Consider the following 23,848-nt stretch of genomic DNA (forward strand, 5'->3'; position numbering starts at 1 on the left):
CGGTTAAATGTGATGCCGTCTGCGTCTATTCGAACAAAACAAATAGAGATGGCATCACACCTAACCGCCAGTTAACACTAATCAATGGATGGTGAAACAGCCCCTAAACCTGACAAATTGAAAAATGCGAGCGAGAGAGAGAGAGAGAGAGAGAGAGAGAGAGAGGCGCAATTTTTGGACATCAAGTATTTTGAATCTCGCTCTACTACAGAATAAGTAATAGAAGTACAGAAGCTTCACTGCCGTACAAAAGTGATGTTTAGGCATAAGTATCATACCTAATAACGTACCAACAACAGCGCCATCTAGCGGGTCCAATTGCGTTTTTAAACCATCAACCAACGTTGTTTTGCCATATCAATTATTTTAAATGAACTAAATTATTGTAATTGTGTGGGTATGTGGTCTATAATTGAAAGAAGAATGGAGCGCTATGAACGATGACGGCCTATAAAAATAACATAATAACCTAATCAACAAAAAGTTGGAAAACCCCCGACTTTGTCACTTCAAAGTTCAATATCTCAAAAACGGGTGAACCGATTTTGATAAAACATGTCTTAAAACCATCGCAAAAAAATCTGCTTTCAAATAAAAAAAAACGCATTCAAATCGGTCCATCCGTTTAAGAGTTACGGTGCCACAGACGGACAGACAGAAACACACACAGACACACATAGCCGTCAAACTTGTAACACCTCTCTTTTTGCGTCGGGGGTAAAAACACCAAATATCCATTTCTGTAATTCATTGTAGTTTGTTATCTTAATTATATATTTAAAATTATATCTCTATCACTAATTATTAATAGCTGACTATAATGCTCATCGACGGGATACACATTAAATGTTTGACAGTTACAAAAATGGACATTTTGTATGAGATTTTTTTTCTTTTCTTTATTTTTTCGACAATTTTCCAATGTTTTTAATACTTATTGTCCTATTCCTGACGAAGACAAAAACACAAAAAGTTCTTGAGTTGTGAATGTAACTGTAGTGGCTTAGCCTAGAGTCGAAGGTGCGGTCACATGCAAGTCGCTCGACGCTCGTTTCCAGTGATAAATCTGGTCACGTGACCCTATTTTGAATTTCCCGCGAGTCATAAAAGTAGCGCCAAGTCGCCACGTCGAACAGCAGCGTCAAGATGGCTGCTTGCAGGAATGATCTTGGTCACCCGCGACCTTACGATAGCTAAACTTATGCAAAATATGCGTGTTCATGCAGTTCCTCCACCTCCACACTGTAAGAACACACACAAATCACACAAACCCATCTATCACCACCACCACACTAAACTGACGCGTTTCGAACTCAACCAGAGCTCATCTTCAGAGTGACACAACCGTACACCATGCTACCAGTTGTTAGACCAATTAGTTCATTGACTTAATTAATCCATACTAATATTATAAATAAATGCGAAAGTTTGTTTGTATGTTTGTCCGTCTTTCACGTCGAAACGGAGCGACGGATCGTCGTGATTCTTGGCATAGAGCTAGCTTATGGGCCAGAGAGTGACATAGGCTACTTTTTATCCCGGAAAAATGTACAGTTCCAGGAAAAATGTAACAGTACTCGATAACCGAATTCCACGCGGACGAAGTCATGGGCAAAAGCTAGTTTTGATATAAATGTGTTAATATGCTAGGGTAGGCACTGCTTTTACATATACCTCTTCCCTGTATTCGCCACTGTGTGCGAATGGGCGCGCTAACCGGGGGCAGCATACCTGTAACATTTGATAAGTATGTATGTTACCTTTGAAATTACAATACAACACAATACGATACAAATATTCTTTATTGGACACCACAAATCAGTAAAAACTTTTATATAGACACAAAAATGACATACATACATACAAAAAAAATATTAAACTAATACTTATATAAAAAATCCCAGAAAATTGTGTTGCCTGCGACTCCGTCTGCGAAATTTAAAAAATAAATATTCTTATCCCGCGAGAAATATATTTGTCTGGGATAAAAACTATCCTGCCAGGGTCTCAAACTATTCTCGTACCCAATTCGACTTGAACCTATCTAAAAAACCTCATATCTCTTCTAGGTACGAGTATAGATTGGAAAACAGGTTCGCATGGAACTGGCGACGCTGTTTCCACGCTAACAACTGTCATAAATGAAGTAACCTCAACTCAGGGAAGCGGTGAAGTTACAACCACGCATCAAAGTGTTGAAGCTACGACGCTAGGAAGCGAAGCTTCACACGGGTGCGGGGAACCTACGACTCAAGGAAGTGGAAGTGTCAAGTCTGTGTCGCATGGTGGCGATGGGGAAACTGTATCTACTGATGGAAGTGTTGAAAACAGTGAAACAACCTCAGCTAAGGTAATTGATTAGTATTTACGTTATATTAAGGGGCTGTTTCATCATCCATTGATTAGCGTTAACTGGCGATTAGGTGTGATGCCGTCTCTATTTGTTTTGTTCGAATAGACGGCGACGGCATCACATTTAACCGTCGGTTAAAGCTAATCAATGGATGGTGAAACAGCCAATAAAACTCTTATCACAGCGGAGTAAACGTTTTTATTATTAAACGAAAAACGAGATAAGAATACCATTCGAAAGTACCGTTAGCATAGCAGTACATGCTGAATAAATATAATCATAAGTTAATCTATGATACACATGTTCATAGTTTGAGTGCACCTACCTACAGATAATAGATTTACAAAGTATGTTTAATCATAATCGGTCACTTCACTACGTATTTATAATAACAATAACTCAATGAGGGTTTTCACGGAGGTGAAATATCGCTAGATGGCGTTAGTATCGTGAGCTCCGTTTGACGTTTGCTCGTGATTGGTTTAATAACCATTTCGATCCCAGCCGTTGCGATCGTGCGGGTTAATTACATTGACATGGATTGTTCATAAGGTCCACTGTCATAATTCTTGCATTTGAATTTTGAACTTGACATGAATTGTACATAAAGTCTATTGTCGTTATTCTTTTCATACTTGGCTGGGTTCGAAAGGGATCTAAATGAGCCAATGAGGGCTATCGCGTATGAATTCGCCACTAGAGGCGCTAGTGTAGCGTGAGGTCTCCGAAATGTCAAATCTCATAGTTTTGGGTGAGCTACGCGGGTTTATTTAAAATTAGAATATTTTTGTGATGTTTTTGCAATATCTGAAATTAATTATGGCAAATATGCGTTCCGGGGCAATGAATGTCTGTGTTTTGAGACAGTTTTGTCTTTCGGAAACTTTGTCCTCCTTTTTTCCGAACAAAACGGGGACTATGCAACACTGTGGCGTGCTCGATATTTTTACGGTACGGTTTTAAGGTGTATTAAATATGATTTTAATCTAAACTTTGTTTTCACACCCGTAAAATCAGACTTTGAAAGCCATACTTAAAAACCTCACGCAACAGTGCGCCATCTAGTGAGACAAAAATCGATCTCATCGCAAGCAAACGTCAAACGGAGCTCACGATACTAACGCCATCTAGCGATATTTCGCCTCTATGAAAACCCTCATTCTTGGTGAATGCTGAGTCATTTATTTGTAAAAAATATTAAAGTATTTGACAAATTGGTCATTACTGTTATAGTAATTTTCATGTTATTGATTCGCTGTACCAATCAGAAATACGTTTATAAAAATACATTAGTTGTGCATTAAACAGCGTTTGTATAATAATGAAATCATTTGTATTTTATTTAACTTCATAATATAATTTAAATAATAGGTAATAAACAATTTATATTATTTCCCAAGCTTTTCGTCTTCTTCGTGCGTAGTATCACCGACACGTGATCGCTTTTACCATATCTTTCTACCCGTGTGACAGAAATAATTGAAGATAAATATTTAGTTTTCGAATAAAAAATCTCAAAAGTGAAGCGCGTTCAATTTCGCCCTGCTGACGTGTCCACGAGGTGACGTCACGCGGAACATTAACTCGCTACATCTTCCTTTTATGTTTACACTAGCTTTTGCCCGCGACTTCGTCCGCGTGGAATAGTAACTTTGGAAGTATTTAATTTATTTAGGATACCTATTTTGCCAATAATAAGCACATAGAAACTTCTACGGTTTACTGAAAATAATCTATTTTAAAACATTGCTATAAATATAAACTATTTTTTTTTGTTCTTCCATCCATCCATCCATGTTCTTTGGTAAAACATAAATATTTCTGCGGGAAGCCACATTTTAGCAATACGACGTGTATTCTACACTGCCAACATAAAAGGACTACTTAATTCTTCATAGTGAACTCTTGACACCTTACGTCCTTTATTGTAAGTTAGGTGGGTAGGATTATAATTAAGACGGCAATTTTACTAAGCATAGCTACATATATTTCCGACAAATATACTTATTAGTAATTTGTTAGGAATTCCTTAAAAAATTTCATGCCCATATTTTCAAGTAAATAGGTCGAAATTTGAAAAAGCCGAAACAAATGTTTTTTTGGGTTCCGTAGCTCAAAAGGAAAAAATGGAACCCTTATAGGATCACTTTGCTGTCCGTCCGTCCGTCCGTCTTTCAAGACCCTTTATCTCGTAAACGCGCGGAGTATCGGTATCGAGTTGAAATTGAAACCATAAACTCAAGTCAATAGTCCCGAAAGCTGTGAAAAATCAAACTTCTTAGTCAAGGCAATCAAAAGCTACAGTCATTAAAAAGGTGTTTCTATGTAAATCGCCTTAACAAAAAAGTAATAGGGTACTTCCGGCTGTCTTGGAAACTTGGAATTTTGCATAAAGGTAGCTCTTATAGCACAATCAATAAGAAAAATCTGAAAATTATGATTTTTCATGTCTGACTGTCTATGTCAATAAGCCATCTAAAATGACCCCACATTTTGCTTGAGCTTAGAAGGCTCTGCTAACATCACCTCTCGCAGGTACAATTTTCAAAAACGCTTGAACAAATATCTATTTATCACGTGCCCAAATGCCAAGTTTTTTAAAGAACCATCTATTTATCTTCGACAATGACGATCTTCCATATAAACTTTCATCCCCTATTTCACCCCCTCACAGGAAGAATTAAAAAAAAACGCGCGAATAAATATCTATTTATCTCTTATCACGTGCCCAAATGCCAAGTTTCATAAAGAACCATCGATTTATCTTCGACAATGACGATCTTCCATATAAAGTTTCATCCCCTATTTCACCCCCTCACAGGAAGAATTTTAAAAAACGCGCGAACGAATATCTATTTATCTCTTATCACGTGCCTAAATGCCAAGTTTCATAGAGAACCATCGATTTATCTTCAACAATGACGATCTTCCATATAAACTTTCATCCCCCATTTCACCCCCTCACAGGAAAAATTTAAAAAAAACGCGCGAAAATATCTATTTACTTCTTATCACGTGCCGAAATGGCAATTTTAATAAAGATTCATCGATTTATCTTCCTTTCATCTAAATTTTCATCCCCTAAATCACCCCTCACAGGACGAATTTTCATTAAATATTGATTTATTTCTTATTAAGTGCCTAAATGCCAAGTTTCATGGTTTTATCTTCGACAGCGACGAACTTCCACCTTATAAACTTTCATCCCCTATTTCAACCCCTTAAAGCCTCTTTTTCGCGATAAAAGATAGCCTATGTTCTTTCCCAAGGTCTATTTTATCTTTGTACCAAATTTCATCAAAATCGGTTCAGCGGTTTAGGCGTGAAAGCGTAACAGACAGACAGACAGACAGACAGACAGACAGACAGACAGACAGAGTTACTTTCGCATTTATAATATTATATAGTATTATAATATTAGTATGGATTGACAAAAGAAAAAATATGTGTCCAATATTTTGTCATAATATAACTGACGGATTAATATCTGTTTAAAAAAGAATACCTCGTTGAGTTTCTTGCCGGATTCTTCTCAACACAGGTTTTTCCGAACGGTGGTAGATTTTTTTTGACATTCATAAGTGCTTGTTATAGCCTAAATTGAAAAAAGATATTTTGACTTGTTTTGACTTTGAATAAGATTTTTTTATGTAATTAGCCCACTGTACAGTGGAAGTCAAAGATGTCTTTCTTTGCACTTTAGTACGTCATGTGTGACAGCGCCAAGATAATTAAGGCGCTGTACGCAGTGAAAACTACAATTTTAGAAACTATTTAAAATATACTTACACAATACTTACAACTGCAATTTTTTTATATGTATATTTTCAGTCTATTAGCTAGTTTTTGACTTCATCAAAAACACGATTGCTGACAAAAACCTCGATAGATTATTTTTTTGAAAAAGAGCCTTCATTTACACGTTAAACCAAATATTATGAAAACTATTATGAATATCAACACAAAATTTGCTTTTTAAATAGTTTTTACTAGATTTAGATTTATGCTTCATAGATTTTCAATAGGTTGAGTACATCAATCATACCAATTTATTTCGTCTTTGGCAAAATAAAACGGTTCTAGCGCGCGGCGGCGGCCAAGTATTTCCAGTCGCCAGTACACGCGTGTACGTAGTCGACGACGGACCTGTGCACATTTTTCTAACGCGCTAGTACTACTTTTGAGAGCAAATAATATGGGTAATCGCAGTATTAAAAAAGTTAAGCGAAAGATGAAACGCATAAGTGAACTCAGAGCACATATGAGAAGCATTAGAGTACCTAAACGATAAGTACCTACCACACACTAATCGACCGGCCAGAGTCGGGCCGAGTCAGCAGGGATACTACGAAACTCCAAACTCGAAGTTCGTGTCGTGCGGTCCCTCTCGCTCTCGTACTAAATAGTATAAGTGTCAGAGGGACCGCAACCCACGATCTTCGAGTTTCGTAGCAGCACTGCTGAGCCGATTTCACATTCGTACTACGACCGCAAGCTGGTTGGCGCGGGCCTCGGCTGCTCATGGAAGCGGACGGCTTCGTCCAGATTCTACCGCGACTGCCATACAAATTGTAGGCACGTTGTATAAACCTATACTACTCACGGCGAACATGCGGCGAACCTTGCGGCTACTATGAAACTCGAAACTCGAAGTTCGTATCGTACCATCCCTCTCGCTCTCGTATTAAATAGTATAAGTGTCAGAGGGACCGCAACCACGATCTTCGAGTTTCGTAGCAGCCCTGCTGAGCGGATTTCACATTCGTACTACGACCGCAAGCTGGTTGGCGCGGGCCTCGGCTGCTCACGGACGCGGACGGCTTCGTCCAGATTCTACCGCGACTGCCATACAAATTGTAGGCACGTTGTATAACCTATACTACTCACGGCGAACACGCGGCGAACCTTGCGGCTACTACGAAACTCGAAACTCGAAGTTCGTATCGTACCGTCCCTCTCGCTCTCGTATTAAATAGTATAAGTGTCAGAGGGACCGCACGACACGAACTTCTAGTTTCGAGTTTCGTAGTAGCCCTGCTTGATCCCTTTGACAGTTTCACTGACATTTCTGATAGTAGATGCAACAGTTTCGATCTAAGTTTAGATTTTCTCACTTTTTGCAGGCAAAAGTAATATCTTGCATTCAGCCAAGTTATTTAACATAAATTATTTTAATAAAATAAGATGGTTGCACTTGGTTGCACTAGTAAATTATTGACAAAAACATGTACTCCAACTGCAATCCGGCTGCAAAATGGAGTTTGGAAGCAGTTATTGCGCAGTTAGTACAACTGCACCAGCACTGGACCCAACTGTCAGAGGACTGCATTCCAACTGCCATTTTAGGCAGTCGGAGTGCAGTTCTTACGCAGTTCTGATGTAGTTCTGCCATTTTACAGCCAGATTGCAATTGGAATGCGGTCCGTGTGTACCAGACCGTACATTACGACGCCTACCGCCTACCTTATCAGCGACTTATTTATTATAGGGACTTCGATTTGTAATTTACCTTCACGTAAATCAAGATTGGTTTTTGGAATCTTTTTACATTTTTTATTTCCATTCCAATTTTTTTTCTCTTACGGTCATCCCGTAAAACCTAAATTGAAAATACAAACTGAAATATAGATGCACCGAAAAACCAGAAAAATAAGACCAGCACTGGGAATCGAACCCAGGTCCTCGGTATTCCGTACCGCGTGCTATACCGCTACACCACTGCCGGTCAACCACCACTACTGGTCACTGTGGTGGGATATTTCAGTTTGTATTTTCAATTTTGAAATTAGTTTTGTCTAATTTTTTCTCCCAAAATGTATCATCTTTAAGTAAAAGTGAAATAAAGTGCCCGGTTGAAGTGTAGCTTTTAGAAATGGACTTGAAAAATGTATCAAAGACAACGAAATTCAGATGTAGAATTATGAAAAGGAAACTAAAACTACTGAAATTAACAAAAATAGTAACTGGTATGACCAGATCCAAGGTCTCCATGTCACGTGTCGAGCACAGTGTATATTTGCTGTGTGGAGTGGTGAAAATCATCACCTCAAAACAGTACTCATACTTATAGATGATACATTTTGGGGAAAAAAACTGAAAGACAAACTAATTTCATTTTATATGGACTGGTTACTACCCGAAATTGTTGATTCCCGTCGAGCTCGGGAATGCCACTAAGGGAAAAAGAATCTTCATGAAAAATAACTGTAGAACCTCCTCTGACTGAAGAAAAAGAACTCTTCTACATATCTATACTTTTCAAGACACGAAAATAGCGAAAACATCGCTTCATGCTCCAGAAAATCAACTTTGGAATCTCCTCTGACTGAAGATAAATAACTTTCTCCTACATATCCATACTTCTCAAGTCATGAAAATAAGAAAAGCATCGCTTCATGCTCCAGACAATTTTGGAAGAGCTATAATTTATTTAAAACTAATTGTTGCCGTCGACTGCGTCCGCGCGGAATCCGATTTAGAGCAATTTTTTATTATATCCAAAAATATTTATTTTCCGTAACATAAAGTATCCTAAATGTTGACCAGACTAATAAGCTATCTAACTAACTAATTTGGCTCAGGGACCCAAAGAGGGTCTTGGCCTCCGAAACAAGAGCATGCCATCTGTCATATCTATCTATCGACCTATTCAGTCTAAATGTCTATCCATTACCTACGTTACAAATCAAACTGTGGGCATGAAGAGGCATAAATAATTTGTTTATTACCAAGATTATTCATATTAAACGAAGATTTTCTTTATTAAACAAAAAAATGTGTAATTATAATTTTAAGGAAAAATCCGGAATTCACATTAACCAGAATACGGATACAAACAGAATAAGGCCGTCAACGGGCTGCGTGACAGACGCGCGAGCCGCCCCGCATTCGACTCCACCGCGTCGTCTGCTTCACCCCCTCAAATACCGAAAATTCTTCTATAAGCGCGCCTTAAGTGTAAACGTATAATCTTTGACTTAGACTGCACTTCTAGTTGTGGGAAAGCTTTGATCGAGTTTTTCATTGCTGTATTGACATGCACCGTCGGTTTTTTAGTCGGACCGTCGGTGGATATTCGCGATGCGTCACGGCGAGCGCGTGGACCTCACGTACGGCGTGTGGGTGCCATTCTGCTTCGACGAGTGCGGCCGATACGTAAGGAAGGACCTCAACATGCCGCTGACGCTCGGGGAGAGGTCAGTGCACTTGCTTTGAACCCGTTTTACAAAACTTTGAAGGCGCGCCACATCTCGTCGCTCGTTTCCAGCGTCAAATCTGGCCACGTGACATATAGCAATAAAGCTGAAAATGTTGAGCTTTATCGCTGGAAAAAAACCTTTTTTTTTATACAGTACAGGCTTGCGTTTGGCCATAATCATGCCTGATGGAAAGCGAAGATGAGGCCTACGATTGGGCACGCTTGCCTAGTAAATGCTCATTCACCCTGGACTTGAAAGCAGCCAAATTGTACTGTTCAGGAAACACAGTCGCAGGCAGGAAATTCCACTCTTCAATTTCGGCAAAAACACTTGTTTTTTTTTCATTCACTCCACTTTGCAGGTGGTAGAACCTTGTGTAAGGTCCGCCCGGATTGCTACCACCATCTTGCTCGCTAATCCTGCCGTGAAGCAGCAGTGCTTGCACTGTTGTGTTTCGGCGTCGAGAGTGAGACAGCCGGTGAAATTACTGGCACTTGATCCCATCTTAGGCCTCTAGGTTGGCAACGCATTTGCACCCCCTACCCCTGGTTTTGCAGATGTTTATGGCGGTGGTGATCTCTTACCATCAGGAGACCCACTTGCTCGTTTGCCATCCAGAGAATAAAAAAAATCTTTTATTTGTACCACTGCCACGACTGCTACTAAATGAGATTAAAAATCAGCTTCCAAGACCAAGATCATTCCTGCAAGCAGCCATCTTGACGCTGCTGCTCGTCGCGGCGACTTGACGCTACTTCTTTTGAGTCGCGGGAAATTCGAAATCACATTCAAAATGAGGTCACGTGGCCAGATCACGCGACTGCATGTGGCCGCACCTTGAAGGTCTCACAAACAGCTTAATACGGTTAATCGTTACGATGCGCTGCTGGGAGTGATCGACGTGTGTTAATATTGTCACATTTTTAGTCATACCGATTCTAGTCTGAATGACGGTTCGCAACGTTCTTCGAATCTTATGGGTGAAAGACTTAAGTACCTACATAACTTGCTTTGTGTAGTACTAACCGTCCGTATAGATAAATCGACGTTCCATGTTCAAACAATGACCTACATAAGTCCATTCAATTCTCTGCATTGCTACATACAACTGGTCATTCATTGTAATTAATTTAAAGAATGTTGAAATAAATATCCAAAATAATAAAACAGATGACCCACACGTCCAGGTCTTAGGTAAGTCGTAAGTACATCTGGAAAAGTTAGGAGTCAGGAGGTTAAATTAAAGACGGTAACAAAATACTACTATAAACTTAAGCTGCTGCTGGCACGGGGCAATTTAAAATTGAAACTAGGTCAATAGAATAGCGGCATCTCGAGAATAAACACTATTACTATTACTTTAAAACCGCACGTTGTGGGTTGCAATTTAGTCGAATGTTCATGAGGCTTTGAGCACTCTAGGTAATCATGTCAGCCTCGTGGGTGCTCAGCACATTTCCCTACATAAGGTACATATCGAAAAAGTGGTATATGCAAATGGCTTTGTCAAAGAGCCAACAATTGACCTGGTCATTGTGCATGGGAGCCAAAACAAAACAAAAAATGGTGTTGTTAGGGCGGGCGGCATGGACTCATACAGCAAGGACACGCCGCTGACGCGCGTGGGGCGGCTGCAGGCGGCGCTGGTGGCGAGGGGCTGCGGCTGGCGCGCGCGCGCGTCGCGCACGTGTACGCCTCCGCCGCGCTGCGCTGCGTAGAGACCGCGCACCACCTGCTGGAGGGTACGTGGGGGGGGGGGGACACGCGCGGGGCGGCTGCAGGCGGCGCTGGTGGGCGAGGGGCTGCGGCTGGCGCGCGCGCGCGTCGCGCACGTGTACGCCTCCGCCGCGCTGCGCTGCGTAGAGACCGCGCACCACCTGCTGGAGGGTACGTGGGGGGGGGACACACGCGCGGGGCGGCTGCAGGCGGCGCTGGTGGGCGAGGGGCTGCGGCTGGCGCGCGCGCGCGTCGCGCACGTGTACGCCTCCGCCGCGCTGCGCTGCGTAGAGACCGCGCACCACCTGCTGGAGGGTACGTGGGGGGGGGACACGCGCGGGGCGGCTGCAGGCGGCGCTGGTGGGCGAGGGGCTGCGGCTGGCGCGCGCGCGCGTCGCGCACGTGTACGCCTCCGCCGCGCTGCGCTGCGTAGAGACCGCGCACCACCTGCTGGAGGGTACGTGGGGGGGGACACGCGCGGGGCGGCTGCAGGCGGCGCTGGTGGGCGAGGGGCTGCGACTGGCGCGCGCGCGCGTCGCGCACGTGTACGCCTCCGCCGCGCTGCGCTGCGTAGAGACCGCGCACCACCTGCTGGAGGGTACGTGGGGGGGGGGGACACGCGCGGGGCGGCTGCAGGCGGCGCTGGTGGGCGAGGGCTGCGGCTGGCGCGCGCGCGCGTCGCGCACGTGTACGCCTCCGCCGCGCTGCGCTGCGTAGAGACCGCGCACCACCTGCTGGAGGGTACGTGGGGGGGGGGGACACGCGCGGGCGGCTGCAGGCGGCGCTGGTGGGCGAGGGCTGCGGCTGGCGCGCGCGCGCGTCGCGCACGTGTACGCCTCCGCCGCGCTGCGCTGCGTAGAGACCGCGCACCACCTGCTGGAGGGTACGTGGGGGGGGACACGCGCGGGGCGGCTGCAGGCGGCGCTGGTGGGCGAGGGGCTGCGACTGGCGCGCGCGCGCGTCGCGCACGTGTACGCCTCCGCCGCGCTGCGCTGCGTAGAGACCGCGCACCACCTGCTGGAGGGTACGTGGGGGGGGACACGCGCGGGGCGGCTGCAGGCGGCGCTGGTGGGCGAGGGGCTGCGACTGGCGCGCGCGCGCGTCGCGCACGTGTACGCCTCCGCCGCGCTGCGCTGCGTAGAGACCGCGCACCACCTGCTGGAGGGTACGTGGGGGGGGGGGGACACGCGCGGGGCGGCTGCAGGCGGCGCTGGTGGGCGAGGGGCTGCGGCTGGCGCGCGCGCGCGTCGCGCACGTGTACGCCTCCGCCGCGCTGCGCTGCGTAGAGACCGCGCACCACCTGCTGGAGGGTACGTGGGGGGGGGGACACACGCGCGGGGCGGCTGCAGGCGGCGCTGGTGGGCGAGGGGCTGCGGCTGGCGCGCGCGCGCGTCGCGCACGTGTACGCCTCCGCCGCGCTGCGCTGCGTAGAGACCGCGCACCACCTGCTGGAGGGTACGTGGGGGGGGGGGACACGCGCGGGGCGGCTGCAGGCGGCGCTGGTGGGCGAGGGGCTGCGGCTGGCGCGCGCGCGCGTCGCGCACGTGTACGCCTCCGCCGCGCTGCGCTGCGTAGAGACCGCGCACCACCTGCTGGAGGGTACGTGGGGGGGGGACACGCGCGGGGCGGCTGCAGGCGGCGCTGGTGGGCGAGGGGCTGCGGCTGGCGCGCGCGCGCGTCGCGCACGTGTACGCCTCCGCCGCGCTGCGCTGCGTAGAGACCGCGCACCACCTGCTGGAGGGTACGTGGGGGGGGGACACGCGCGGGGCGGCTGCAGGCGGCGCTGGTGGGCGAGGGCTGCGGCTGGCGCGCGCGCGCGTCGCGCACGTGTACGCCTCCGCCGCGCTGCGCTGCGTAGAGACCGCGCACCACCTGCTGGAGGGTACGTGGGGGGGGGACACGCGCGGGGCGGCTGCAGGCGGCGCTGGTGGGCGAGGGGCTGCGACTGGCGCGCGCGCGCGTCGCGCACGTGTACGCCTCCGCCGCGCTGCGCTGCGTAGAGACCGCGCACCACCTGCTGGAGGGTACGTGGGAGGGGGGGACACACGCGCGGGGCGGCTGCGGGCGGCGCTGGTGGGCGAGGGGCTGCAGCTGCGTAGAGACCGCGCACCACCTGCTGGAGGGTACGTGGGTTGTGTGTCAGCCCGATTTGGACTGTTTGACGAGACCTGTTTCGACTCACGTCGCATATAAGTATCTATAGTTCACTGCTGGACATAGGCCTCCCCCTCTGAACGCCATTACACACTGTCCACGGCTCGACGCCTCCAGCTTCTACCAGCAGCTTTTCGCAGATCGTCATTCCATATTATATACAACATGTTATTTTTGTTATTTGTTAACTTTAAGGAAAAAATCTGATGGGAAATGATCACCACTTAAATTATGACTTTTTTAAAGTCTGTGACTAAAGCGTTTTTAATTTACACATATCCAGTAGAAGAAGGTTAAGTTATTACAGATTATATACTTAGTTCACATATCTGTTTCATTAATTCTCCAATAAGATGAGCTTGAAATCAGTATCTTCTTCTCAGGACTTCAAGACCCGTCTTTAAAAGTGAAGGTGGACCCGGGTCTGTTTGAGTACAAGAACTGGTATGCAGCCAAGGGCATGGCACCATTCATGACGCCGCACGAGCTCCACAAAGCCGGCTACAACGTTGATCTAGAGTAAGTCATCAATTTAAAGCGAGTTACTGCGCTTGTCGGATCTCTGTTTTTCTCATAGTAAAGACAGAAGGATCTGACATCATTGTGACAAAATGTCATCAGTGCACACTTAGCCTTAGTTTGCGAGGGTCACCGTTGTAAAGATACAGTTGGTTCCATAAGTCCACTTTCCATACTAGTTGCACAAACAAGAATATGGGGTACTTTACTTATGTCAGAGAAGCAACTGTTCAAGACAACTATGAAGTTTTTGAAAATACCTGTGGGATTTTATTTAATACAGGAGTTTCAATTCAACTGCCGGTCCACGTGAGCGATGCTGCAAGTAAATGGAACAAAAATATAAATAAAATAACAAACTTCCAGATATAAGCCGTACGTCACTTTGGACACGAACACTTCAGAGACTATGGAGGAGTTTTACAAAAGAAATGAATTCGTGATGCATTCAGCTATCAAGGACACAGAGGCTGAAGGTGAGCCCTTTTCTGTAATTTAAAAAATTTAACAATCAATATACTCTGGGAAATCAAAGAAATCATCTTCCTTTTTGATTACAAATTGCCTAAAATATTTTTACCTTGCTTGTGTTTTTGTGTAATTGACAATTTAAGATATCCATATATGTTTATATAAAAAAATACTGTTTATCATGCAATATCTAAAGATATATTTGGACAGCTAAAAACTAATGCTTACATCATTATATCGCACTCCTAGATGAAGAGTACATCAACTCAACACCCCATTTGGAATTAGACTTCACCGATATTGTCTTTTTGAAATGAAAATGAAAATATTTTATTGCATTTTTTTAGGGTTTACAATTATAGTATCAAGGTTGGGACTTCCTTTTAAGTATATAAATACTTTTGTCCCGACAACCTCGACATTGGCGGAATCATCGATAGTATTGACGGAGCTATATTTTTTTTTAATGGATTGATTGATTTAGACTTCATTCAATTTCTGTAAGGTGTAAGTTAAAATGGTGGATTATTTTGAGTTGATATACTCTTTATCTACGAGTAGGAGTGTGATACATTAAAAAGTTAAGGATTTGAGTTGATATTTAGGCTCGCTGATGCTCATGTTCCAGGCGGTAATATAATCTTCGTAGGCCACGCAGCGACATTAGACATGATGGTGGTAGCTGTGAACCGTTTGGCGAACCCCCACAGCGACCACCCCCCTTACCAGCTGAGCAAGCACCTGCTGCGCGTGCCTTACTGCGCGCTCGGCGCCATGCGCGACCGCCCCTGGCAGGTGGTCTCTCCCCCCTGCCCCCCCTCCATCAACTCCAGCTCGGGAAGGTTCGACTGGCGGCTACTGCTCGATTTGTAAGATGCAATGTGATATTCATGGTTTATTAACAGTAGTTCCATTGGCAGTACAAATAAGGAGAATTGTTAGTATGAAAAAAACTACTGTGAGTAACCCATATTTTAAAGTCTTCTATAACCTGTCCACTTAGCACTTTGGTGTTTGATTCGCGGTGTTAGGATGCAATTTTAAAGGATTTTTTTATTGGTCGTTAGAAACGCAAGTAAATATAGCACCCAATGTCAGACTTATTTGTCTCTCTTCTCAAATTTAAGAGCTATGCTCTTGTCGGTGGAGTAATCGCCACTCCGCATGGTCTTTGGCTGACTTATTTCGTACACAAAATAATTTTAAAAAATATTGATTGAATTTCGTCATTATATTGACATTGACGTTAACATTAAATTCATAACTAAGTACTCGTAAGTAGTCATGGAAAACATGATAAGCCCAACGCCTTAATTAGCACTTTTTTAGATTTCAATATGGCTGGCTGTTATCATATTTTGAACCCTTTACATTTTGTTAGGCACAGACAAATACATTTTGCTATATATTTTATTACTTTCAATGGGTTAGGGTTCGAAAACGACTGTCTTGTTGTAAAGGCGTATCACATACAGTACAGTACAGTAAAGAAAACGTTGAGTAGATCAGGCTCACGTCGGCATCTCTTAACCGCGTCTCACGCGAGAAGTGACGACATTGAATAAGGTTCTTATGGTGACAATAGGGAGGATGAATGTGTTAGTTTGTAAGTTGTAAATCTAGATTACAAACAGGCCAAATCGCATTTTAAACAACTCGTACCGTGAGTTTGGCATCAGTTTTAAAAATAAAACTGAATATAGATGCACAGAAAAACCAGAAAAATATGACCAGCGCTGGGAATCGAACCCAGGTCCTCGGCATTCCGTGCCACGTGCTATACCGCTACACCACCGCTGGACTGGTCTTATTTTTCTGGGTTTACGGGATGACCGTAAAAGTAACAAAAATTAGGAATTGAATTAAAAAAATACAAAAAGATTCCAAAAACCAATCTTAATTTGATTGCTTAATAACGATATCTCTTGTCCGGGTGAGCGGTTAGTTCCAATGGAGTGCTGAAAGTTTCTCGATGAGGGCTACAGCATAGATGTCGCTAGTGTCGCTGCTTAAGTGACTAAATAAGAAACAAACAGGCTGAGATATGTGGTGCATAGGAGAAATTCGTGTCTGTACCGTTGTCCAGCGGTGGTGTAGCGGTATAGCACGTGGCACGTAATGCCGAGGACCTGGGCTAAATTCCCAGCGCTGGTCTTATTTTTCTGGTTTTTCTGTAAATCTATATTTCAGTTTGTATTTTCGATATGGGTTTTACGGGATGACCGTAAAAGTAACAAAAATTTGGAATTGAAATAAAAAATACAAAAAGATTCCAAAAACCAATCTTAATCAGTTTTAATTGTTTGGTACAAACTACGTTTAACTTTTCATGAAGATTTAATTTAATTTACATGTGTTGAAAAAACTTGGAATGTAGAATAAACCAAAAGCCGCGTTACACTCTGCACGGCTAAACAAAAGCTATACCCGTCACTTCAGTCTCTCGTAGTCTGTCATTGCAAGTTACAACATGCGGCATTGTGAGTTGCGGTCGGGACGTTAAGTATGGACATTATTAGGTAGTATTTTGAACTGGGAGATGCATTTGCCCGCTGAAGAACTGACTGTCAAAACGTCATGTTATTCTCTTTGAGTGTAGTAATATTTGCTCCTCTAACAGTTGCTCGCATGTTGTATTCTATGTTCTAAGTAATTGAGTTAAACATTGATAATTGTTTGTTTTTTATTAACCTTTTTCTTGGCAAGTTGAAACAAATGTACTGACAAGCCTCGTTGGATTCTTGTAGAGCTAACAAAAATAACTGGAAAAAAGATGACCTGAAATATGTATCATATATGACAGGCTTACTCAAACTGGGGTACGCGAACCCTAGGGGTTCGCTATTCGACGGAAGGGGGTTCGCGACAAGTTTAGGTACGTGACTCCAAAAACCACCAGCTGCAAGACTAGCAAGATGATTAAGATTGTTTTTGGAGTCTTTTTTTATTTTTAGTTTCTCCATCAGTCAATTTTATTACTTTCTTTGTAGGGTTCGCTGTCGTCTAGAAACTTTAACAGGGGTACGTGGAGCCATAAGTTTGAGAAACCCTGATATATGATATTTTCAGGTATTTCCTTTTTGTTTTACCTTTTGTACAATAAAGAGTATAAACAAACAAAAAACAATGCAAAGAAAAGGGTTAAGTGCCATGGATATTTGTGAAAGGTAGATTTCTATTTCCATTGCTGACTATTCTAGCTGTGACTGAAGTTGTTAATTAAACATGTTTAGTAATCTGTGATCAAATACAGACTTTTGAAGTCAACCTCATTGTATAACCTGTGTTACATTATAGCTATTTATTTTATACACGTTTTCACTAACTATATAGAGAAGATTGTAATAGAATTATTTTTAAATGTGTATTCTATTTTATCAGACCACAATATACAGTACCACGTTCATAATGTCAATTATAATCTGTTTATCCTTATCGTTTCTTGTCGTGTCGTTTTAATTGTCTTCTACTGAGACACAAAATTTTGAGTTACCTACTTCAAACCGAAACTTTTATCCATGTAGTATCGAGCTAGAATTCTGTTTACTTACACTTTTTACTTTATTAATTGCCAGTATCTTACTTAGACTAAAAGATTTCAACAGTATTTTCATTAATTCTAGTCAAGTGTTTCTAGGCATTTAACTACCATAATAATATTTTAGTCAGCGTCAAATAAAAGGGACCGTTACAAGTGCTCAGATGTATCATAACACGATTCGTTGTCAAGAAAGAGAGTACGCTTAATCCCAATTACATGCAGTGGTCTATGTCGACCCCCAAGGTTCGATACCTACCTATGAGAACCAAAAAGCACCTGAATTTATTACTTTCCATAAAATCAATATTGAGTAAGCTACCTGAAACCGGAAGACATGGTTAAAACTATGAGACAAAAATTTTGGGTACCTATAATCTATCTGGTATATTTGAGCATCTTGGCCGATCCGCCAATATATTTGCTGCTGACTATAGAATCGCAGTCGTATGTGCGATACGCGCGTGTAGTTCACATTATGTTGCGTGCTGCATCATCACAGAATCTACCAATCACGCGCGTTCAACAACACGCCGCTCTCGCAGATTGCAGTCTTTATTAGTCACTCACTGCCAGTATGTTTAGTCAGATCGGTTCTGGTGTAACTATGGCTATTTAATTCTGTTCAAAGATCAGTTCGGCTGGCACGACAAGTTACTGCATGCTTGACAAGAAGCGATTCGTCTGTAGCAGTACGTTTTGTGAGCATTTATATTACATAAATGTTTAACTCGGTAGCATCCTCATTTGATGTTTATTCTTTATTTTCAGATTTTATGTGGATAGTCAGTAAACATGCCCGTATTATTGCTTGACGCTGTTATTGGTCTCATTTAGGTTGAGTTTTATAAAAAGTTCATGAACATCAGTCGTTATAGTCAACTGCACACTTAGCAATAGTTGCCAGTACCAACTTCACGGACCATTTAAACTCTACGAATAAAAATCTCTCGAAGCGTAACTAAGCCCGAAAAATCATTCCACGGAATACCTACCGCGGCTCGCGGGGCTTAAAATACCGTCGCGCCAGTTCCGCCGTAAAACTTGAGTCGTGCAGTCGCTCCGTGGAAAGTTTCGATTAAGTTTGTGATTATGTTTTTACGCTAATCAATTGAAAAAATATGCCGTCATGTTGTGTGAAGTGGTGTAGAAGCCATTCAGATATGAAAAACACAGGGCTCACCTTTTATATGTTAGTAAATAAATATTTAAAACACCATACTTGGCGACCCTGGAAAGTGTTATGCAACATGTAACTAGGATATTTTTTTCCATTGAGTATAATAACTCTCACGTGATGTGCTCAAATAAAATATGTTTTTTCTAGTATGAAGGATGATATCATGCAATAAGTATTACAAAATGTTCTAGTATGCACTAGTAAAATTAAAATCTTCGTCTAAGCCGTTCGTTCGTCTAAGCCACAAAAAAAGTTTAAAAATCAATCAAAATATCTAAATCTTTCTATCTAATCTAATACCTTTAAACGAGCAATTTTTGTGTATATATTTCGGGAATCTCGGAAACGCCTCCAACAATTTCGATGAAATTTGGTACGTAGGGGCTTTCGGGATTGAAAAATCAATCTAGCTTGGTCTTATCTCTGGGAAAACGCTAGTTAGCAAAGCTCGGTCGCCCAGTACTTTATAATTAAATAGTAATGCATGGAAAATTATAAAAGGTCCCTAGTAAGTGAACAATTGTTTCCAGTGTTGCTATTTAATTTCCTCTCTTTTGGAGTGAAAAGCAGATTGTAATACTAGCTTTATACCCATTTTTCCCTCGACGTTTCTATCCATCCACCCTCGCCGTACTGGCTCGTAAAATGGCTCGTTTTATGTTCTTGTTGTACAATCTGCTATTCTAGTTTTGTTTAAATTTTTATGTTGAAGTTCAAACCAATAGCCTATTATTTATGTCGGCATACAGTTTGGCATTTTTTTGTTGTGATTTATCACCACCTGCTGTAATTGTAATCACAAAGATTATTTATTTTCATTGTTGTACTTAAAAAATGCAATAAAAAAATAAACTCTTAAACAAGCCTATTTATTTTAGTGTTTCTGCATAATGCCATCCACGCATTGTAAAATCGCCCCTCGCTTGTCGCATGGGGCGGCGCCGACTCTTACGCGGACCAATAGCGGGCAAGCTTTGTCTATGAGAGTGTGAGTGCTACGTTGTCATTGCTGTTAGCTTGTTTGCGTAAATGCTACAAATGGAATCACAATCGAAGCGTTCATTGCTAGCAGTTACGTTTCATGAGAATTATTATTCGTAAGTTAAACTTAAAGAACCATTAACTGACTTATAAAACCCTGCCTATGGCTGCGTATATACCAGAGCTATTTGAGGAAAAATATACCAATAGGATTACTTTTCTTAGCCCTAATAGGGAAGCTGCGTTACTATTGGTGGATTTTTCTTCGTTCACAGCTTAACTATTCCACACAGCATAAGAGTCAGTACAGATGGACTGCATTCCAACTGCAACGTAAACGCAACTGCTGACTACCCATACATTTCCATCGCAGCCAGCGTACAGTTGTGCCGACTACAATGGAACTACAATGAAAAATGTATGGGCAATTACGTTGCAGTCGGAATGCAGCCCTAAGGACACTAGTGTCTCGCGCGGCAGCAGGGAGTTTCATTTGTTTGTAACACACAATGTCATATAAGCTTTCAACAACGTTTAATGCTTGTATTTAGCACACTTGTCACATTTTGTACTGTTTACATCTGAGACAAGAATATGATATTGTTCAAGCTGCGAGCTACTCGTGGTACCTGTGCTGTGTTATGTACTTCTTATGCCTTACTAGACTGATTAGCGTTACTATTAAACATTGACCTCGGTTGTAAGCAAAAGTTGAATTTATAAGTAATAAAATAAGGAGCTAATTATAAATAAATGACACGTGATAATTATCTGTTTTATTTACACATAAGAAAACCCTTAAAAATAACAATCATATATTAAATTTCCAACAATGTTTTCGGATATGTGACTAGACCTCTTACCATTTTTATTCTTACTTTATTACAAAGGGGTAAAAGCTATTGTTTCAGACAAAATGCATGTAGTAAAAATTCATAACTTTCTCTCTTAATTATCTAGTAAAATTCGTACATATGCTTAGATATCCGAGATCAAATTAGTAACATTCATTTTTTCGGCAAGAATTTCTTCCACAATTTGCTGTATTACCTGCCTGTCTTCAGCTTTGATATCTTCTGGTTTCGTCTTATCATCATATATTTTTCTATCTATAAGTCTAGCTATGACTTCTTCAACTATATCATCTATGTTTTGATTGGTACCTATTGTTTCACCGGCAATAGAAACGTTTTCAGCCTCGGCCTCTTTTTCTAGTTTCTCTGGTTCTGGTATTGGCTCTGTTTCAATAGGCACCGTTTTGTCAAGGACGGTTTCCATTTCTGGTATGTCGCCTCTTCCATCGACTTCATCCTCTGCTTTAACTTCCGCTACTACATTATCAGAAAGTTCTTCTGCAATTTTTTTGTGACGTTTCATTAACTCTCTGAGCTTCTCCTTAGCCGAAGCTACAACTTCTTTACGAGTTTCCGATTTAATTTTAGCAATAGCTTTGCGTTTCTTTTCTTTTCTCAAAAGTTTCAAATCGTCAACAGCTTTCTTTACTTTGGGTTTCTCAAATAATTCTTCGATTTCAGCAGGCTCTTGGTCTATTTGTTTGTATCATCTTTTATGACAAGTTCATCAATAGGAAGAACATTTGTTTCGATATCAGCCTCTTCTTCAATACTAGTTTGTATTGGTTCCACATCTTCAGATAGTTCTTCATCACCTATCAAAGGTTCAATAAAGGTGTCTTCAGAGTTAACATAATTCGTTTCTAAATTCACAATACTCTCTTTATTAACAAAACTGTCTTCTGTTAAAATTTCTTTTGTGTCATCTGTATCATTCATTTCCACTTCTTTAATTGAAGGCACATTGTGACCCTGAGGATATTCTCGGAAATCTTTCCTTTCTAAAATGAACAGTGCTGGTCTTGTCTTGATTCTAATTGGAGGTAACAATTTGTAATTTATAGATACAGAAGAAAATGTGTCTATACTATCCAAAACTTTATGTGTGTACGTAAACGTTTTGAGGTTGGGCGAATATTTGCTTTTAGCTTCTATCAGAAGATGGGTGTATTCTTGCAACTGTTCAGGTTCGAGGGATTCGTTTTTACTGTACTTCCAATGATTATGTATCTCTGTGAACCTTGTCACACCAGTTTGTGCAGCCAAGTTACTGATATGTACGTGAACGAAGGGTTCGTTCTTCAAAAGTTTATGGAATCTGTAAGTTTTTTATTTATTAAATATGTATTTCAAATTTGGTTTATTTACCACACAGTGCTTCATTTGTTACACATACCTGGTCATGGCTACTCCGCCAGGGTAATTCGTCATAGCGACGGACACAAATGCAATAGACAGTAACACATTGCCCAATATTATGACCATGGTACCCCAGAACAACAGTTCGTAAATAGGTGCTTTCGTTCGTCTCATGTATCTGAAAAGATATGCATGAAAAGTTAAGTTTAATTTACTTTAGGTACCTACTAAACTTGTGACAACCAAAATCGTTAAGTTTTAACCTCCTACCGCACAGCGTTCTTTATATAGGATATAAAAAATTACATAAAGTTTCATGTTCGTAAAACAAAAATTTGACTTGGGCTGCAGGAGTACAAATACAACTTAAGGATGTTTTTGATAAAAAGAAATTCAATAAAAAGGACAACAGTTACATAGGTTATAACGTTTCAATAGGTACAATGGTTGTAAAGTTATTTGTACGCATACATCCCTCGTTATTTAACATAACATAACTTACATATAAGAACAAGCTCCCGCCGACGCCATATTGAGCAAAGGGAACACGTATATGATAAATCTGAGCTCCTTGTGAGGCAGGATTGAGTACAGCATCACGTAAACGACGGCCGGAGCGGCCAGCGGCACCAGGCGGCGGTCCAGGTACACGCCCACCGGGACCAGCACCAGGCTGGGCCCGAGACCACGGGGCAAAGCCGAATAAAAGTACCACAGAAATGGAGATGTCTGGATTTTTGTTAAGGTACTGTTTTTTTTTTATATAGGTGGTTAAAGTAATTAGTTTAGTTTTCATTCTGATTTAATTTTCGTTTCAAGTTTGACTTGGTTATTGCATTGTTTTTTTTTTCAGGCTCGCGCATTAGTCAAAGGGGACCGGTATTGTTATTGGAGTATTTGGAGCAAATAACAAAAGATGGATATAGGTCAAAATTTTAAAATGGAAGACAATCTTTTCTTTACATTCAGTTCTTTACCTAGTATTCAAATATATGATTTATTTAAAAAAGGATACACCCCAATCGGAGCTTTTGTTCAGTACTGTATTGTACCAAAATACTTCTGCTTCAGGCCATAGCAGGCGTCTCCAGAATATGGAGTCCACTATCACCGTCAGAGCTACGAGTCCCACACCAGCAGGAACTACTATTTTGAGCAACCTATAAGCATAAACACAGTGTAACCAAAAAAAAAATTAGCTATGTCTAGTAGTTTTTAGTTAAATCTAGCCAGTAGTCATACATGACACCTGACCTGACCCAAAGGCGAAAATATTAAAATGTACCACCAAAAACAATAATATAGTTTTTTTTTAAATGTAAGCTCTTAGTATATATATATATACTCCTACGGCCCAGTGTCCTTTATATAGGATTTACTTGTATTGTAATTGGACATTGCACTCTCTCAAAAGTCACTTAACCCCTCCTATGCAGAGGGGTTAAAAGTAGTGGATTCTAGTCTCATCTGTTTTAAAAAGAGCAAAATCTGTGATTAAAAAAAAATACAAAAAATAGCCTTAAA

General features: G+C 42.0%; 2 protein-coding genes across 2 annotated transcripts in view; one reads left to right on the plus strand and one right to left on the minus strand.

Moving 5' to 3' along the window:
- Positions 1-16,104, plus strand: part of Epp (Ecdysteroid phosphate phosphatase) — a 37,060-nt gene extending 20,956 nt beyond the window's left edge. The window contains exons 9-15 of the mRNA XM_074094505.1: positions 2,070-2,350; positions 9,410-9,549; positions 11,129-11,189; positions 11,334-11,439; positions 13,806-13,941; positions 14,308-14,417; positions 15,041-16,104. Of these exons, the coding sequence (XP_073950606.1) occupies positions 2,070-2,350; positions 9,410-9,549; positions 11,129-11,189; positions 11,334-11,439; positions 13,806-13,941; positions 14,308-14,417; positions 15,041-15,285 (1,079 nt within the window). The 3' untranslated portion in view covers positions 15,286-16,104. The remainder of the gene's footprint in view (positions 1-2,069; positions 2,351-9,409; positions 9,550-11,128; positions 11,190-11,333; positions 11,440-13,805; positions 13,942-14,307; positions 14,418-15,040) is intronic.
- Positions 16,105-20,872: 4,768 nt separating this feature from the next.
- LOC141432998 (uncharacterized) overlaps positions 20,873-23,848 on the minus strand; it is an 8,313-nt gene continuing 5,337 nt past the window's right edge. Inside the window, 5 exon segments of the mRNA XM_074094837.1 lie at positions 20,873-21,670; positions 21,673-22,283; positions 22,362-22,502; positions 22,827-23,053; positions 23,367-23,484. Of these exon segments, the coding sequence (XP_073950938.1) occupies positions 21,090-21,670; positions 21,673-22,283; positions 22,362-22,502; positions 22,827-23,053; positions 23,367-23,484 (1,678 nt within the window). The 3' untranslated portion in view covers positions 20,873-21,089.

Source organism: Choristoneura fumiferana, chromosome 11 (genome assembly GCF_025370935.1).
Source record: "Choristoneura fumiferana chromosome 11, NRCan_CFum_1, whole genome shotgun sequence".
Taxonomy (NCBI): domain Eukaryota; kingdom Metazoa; phylum Arthropoda; class Insecta; order Lepidoptera; family Tortricidae; genus Choristoneura; species Choristoneura fumiferana.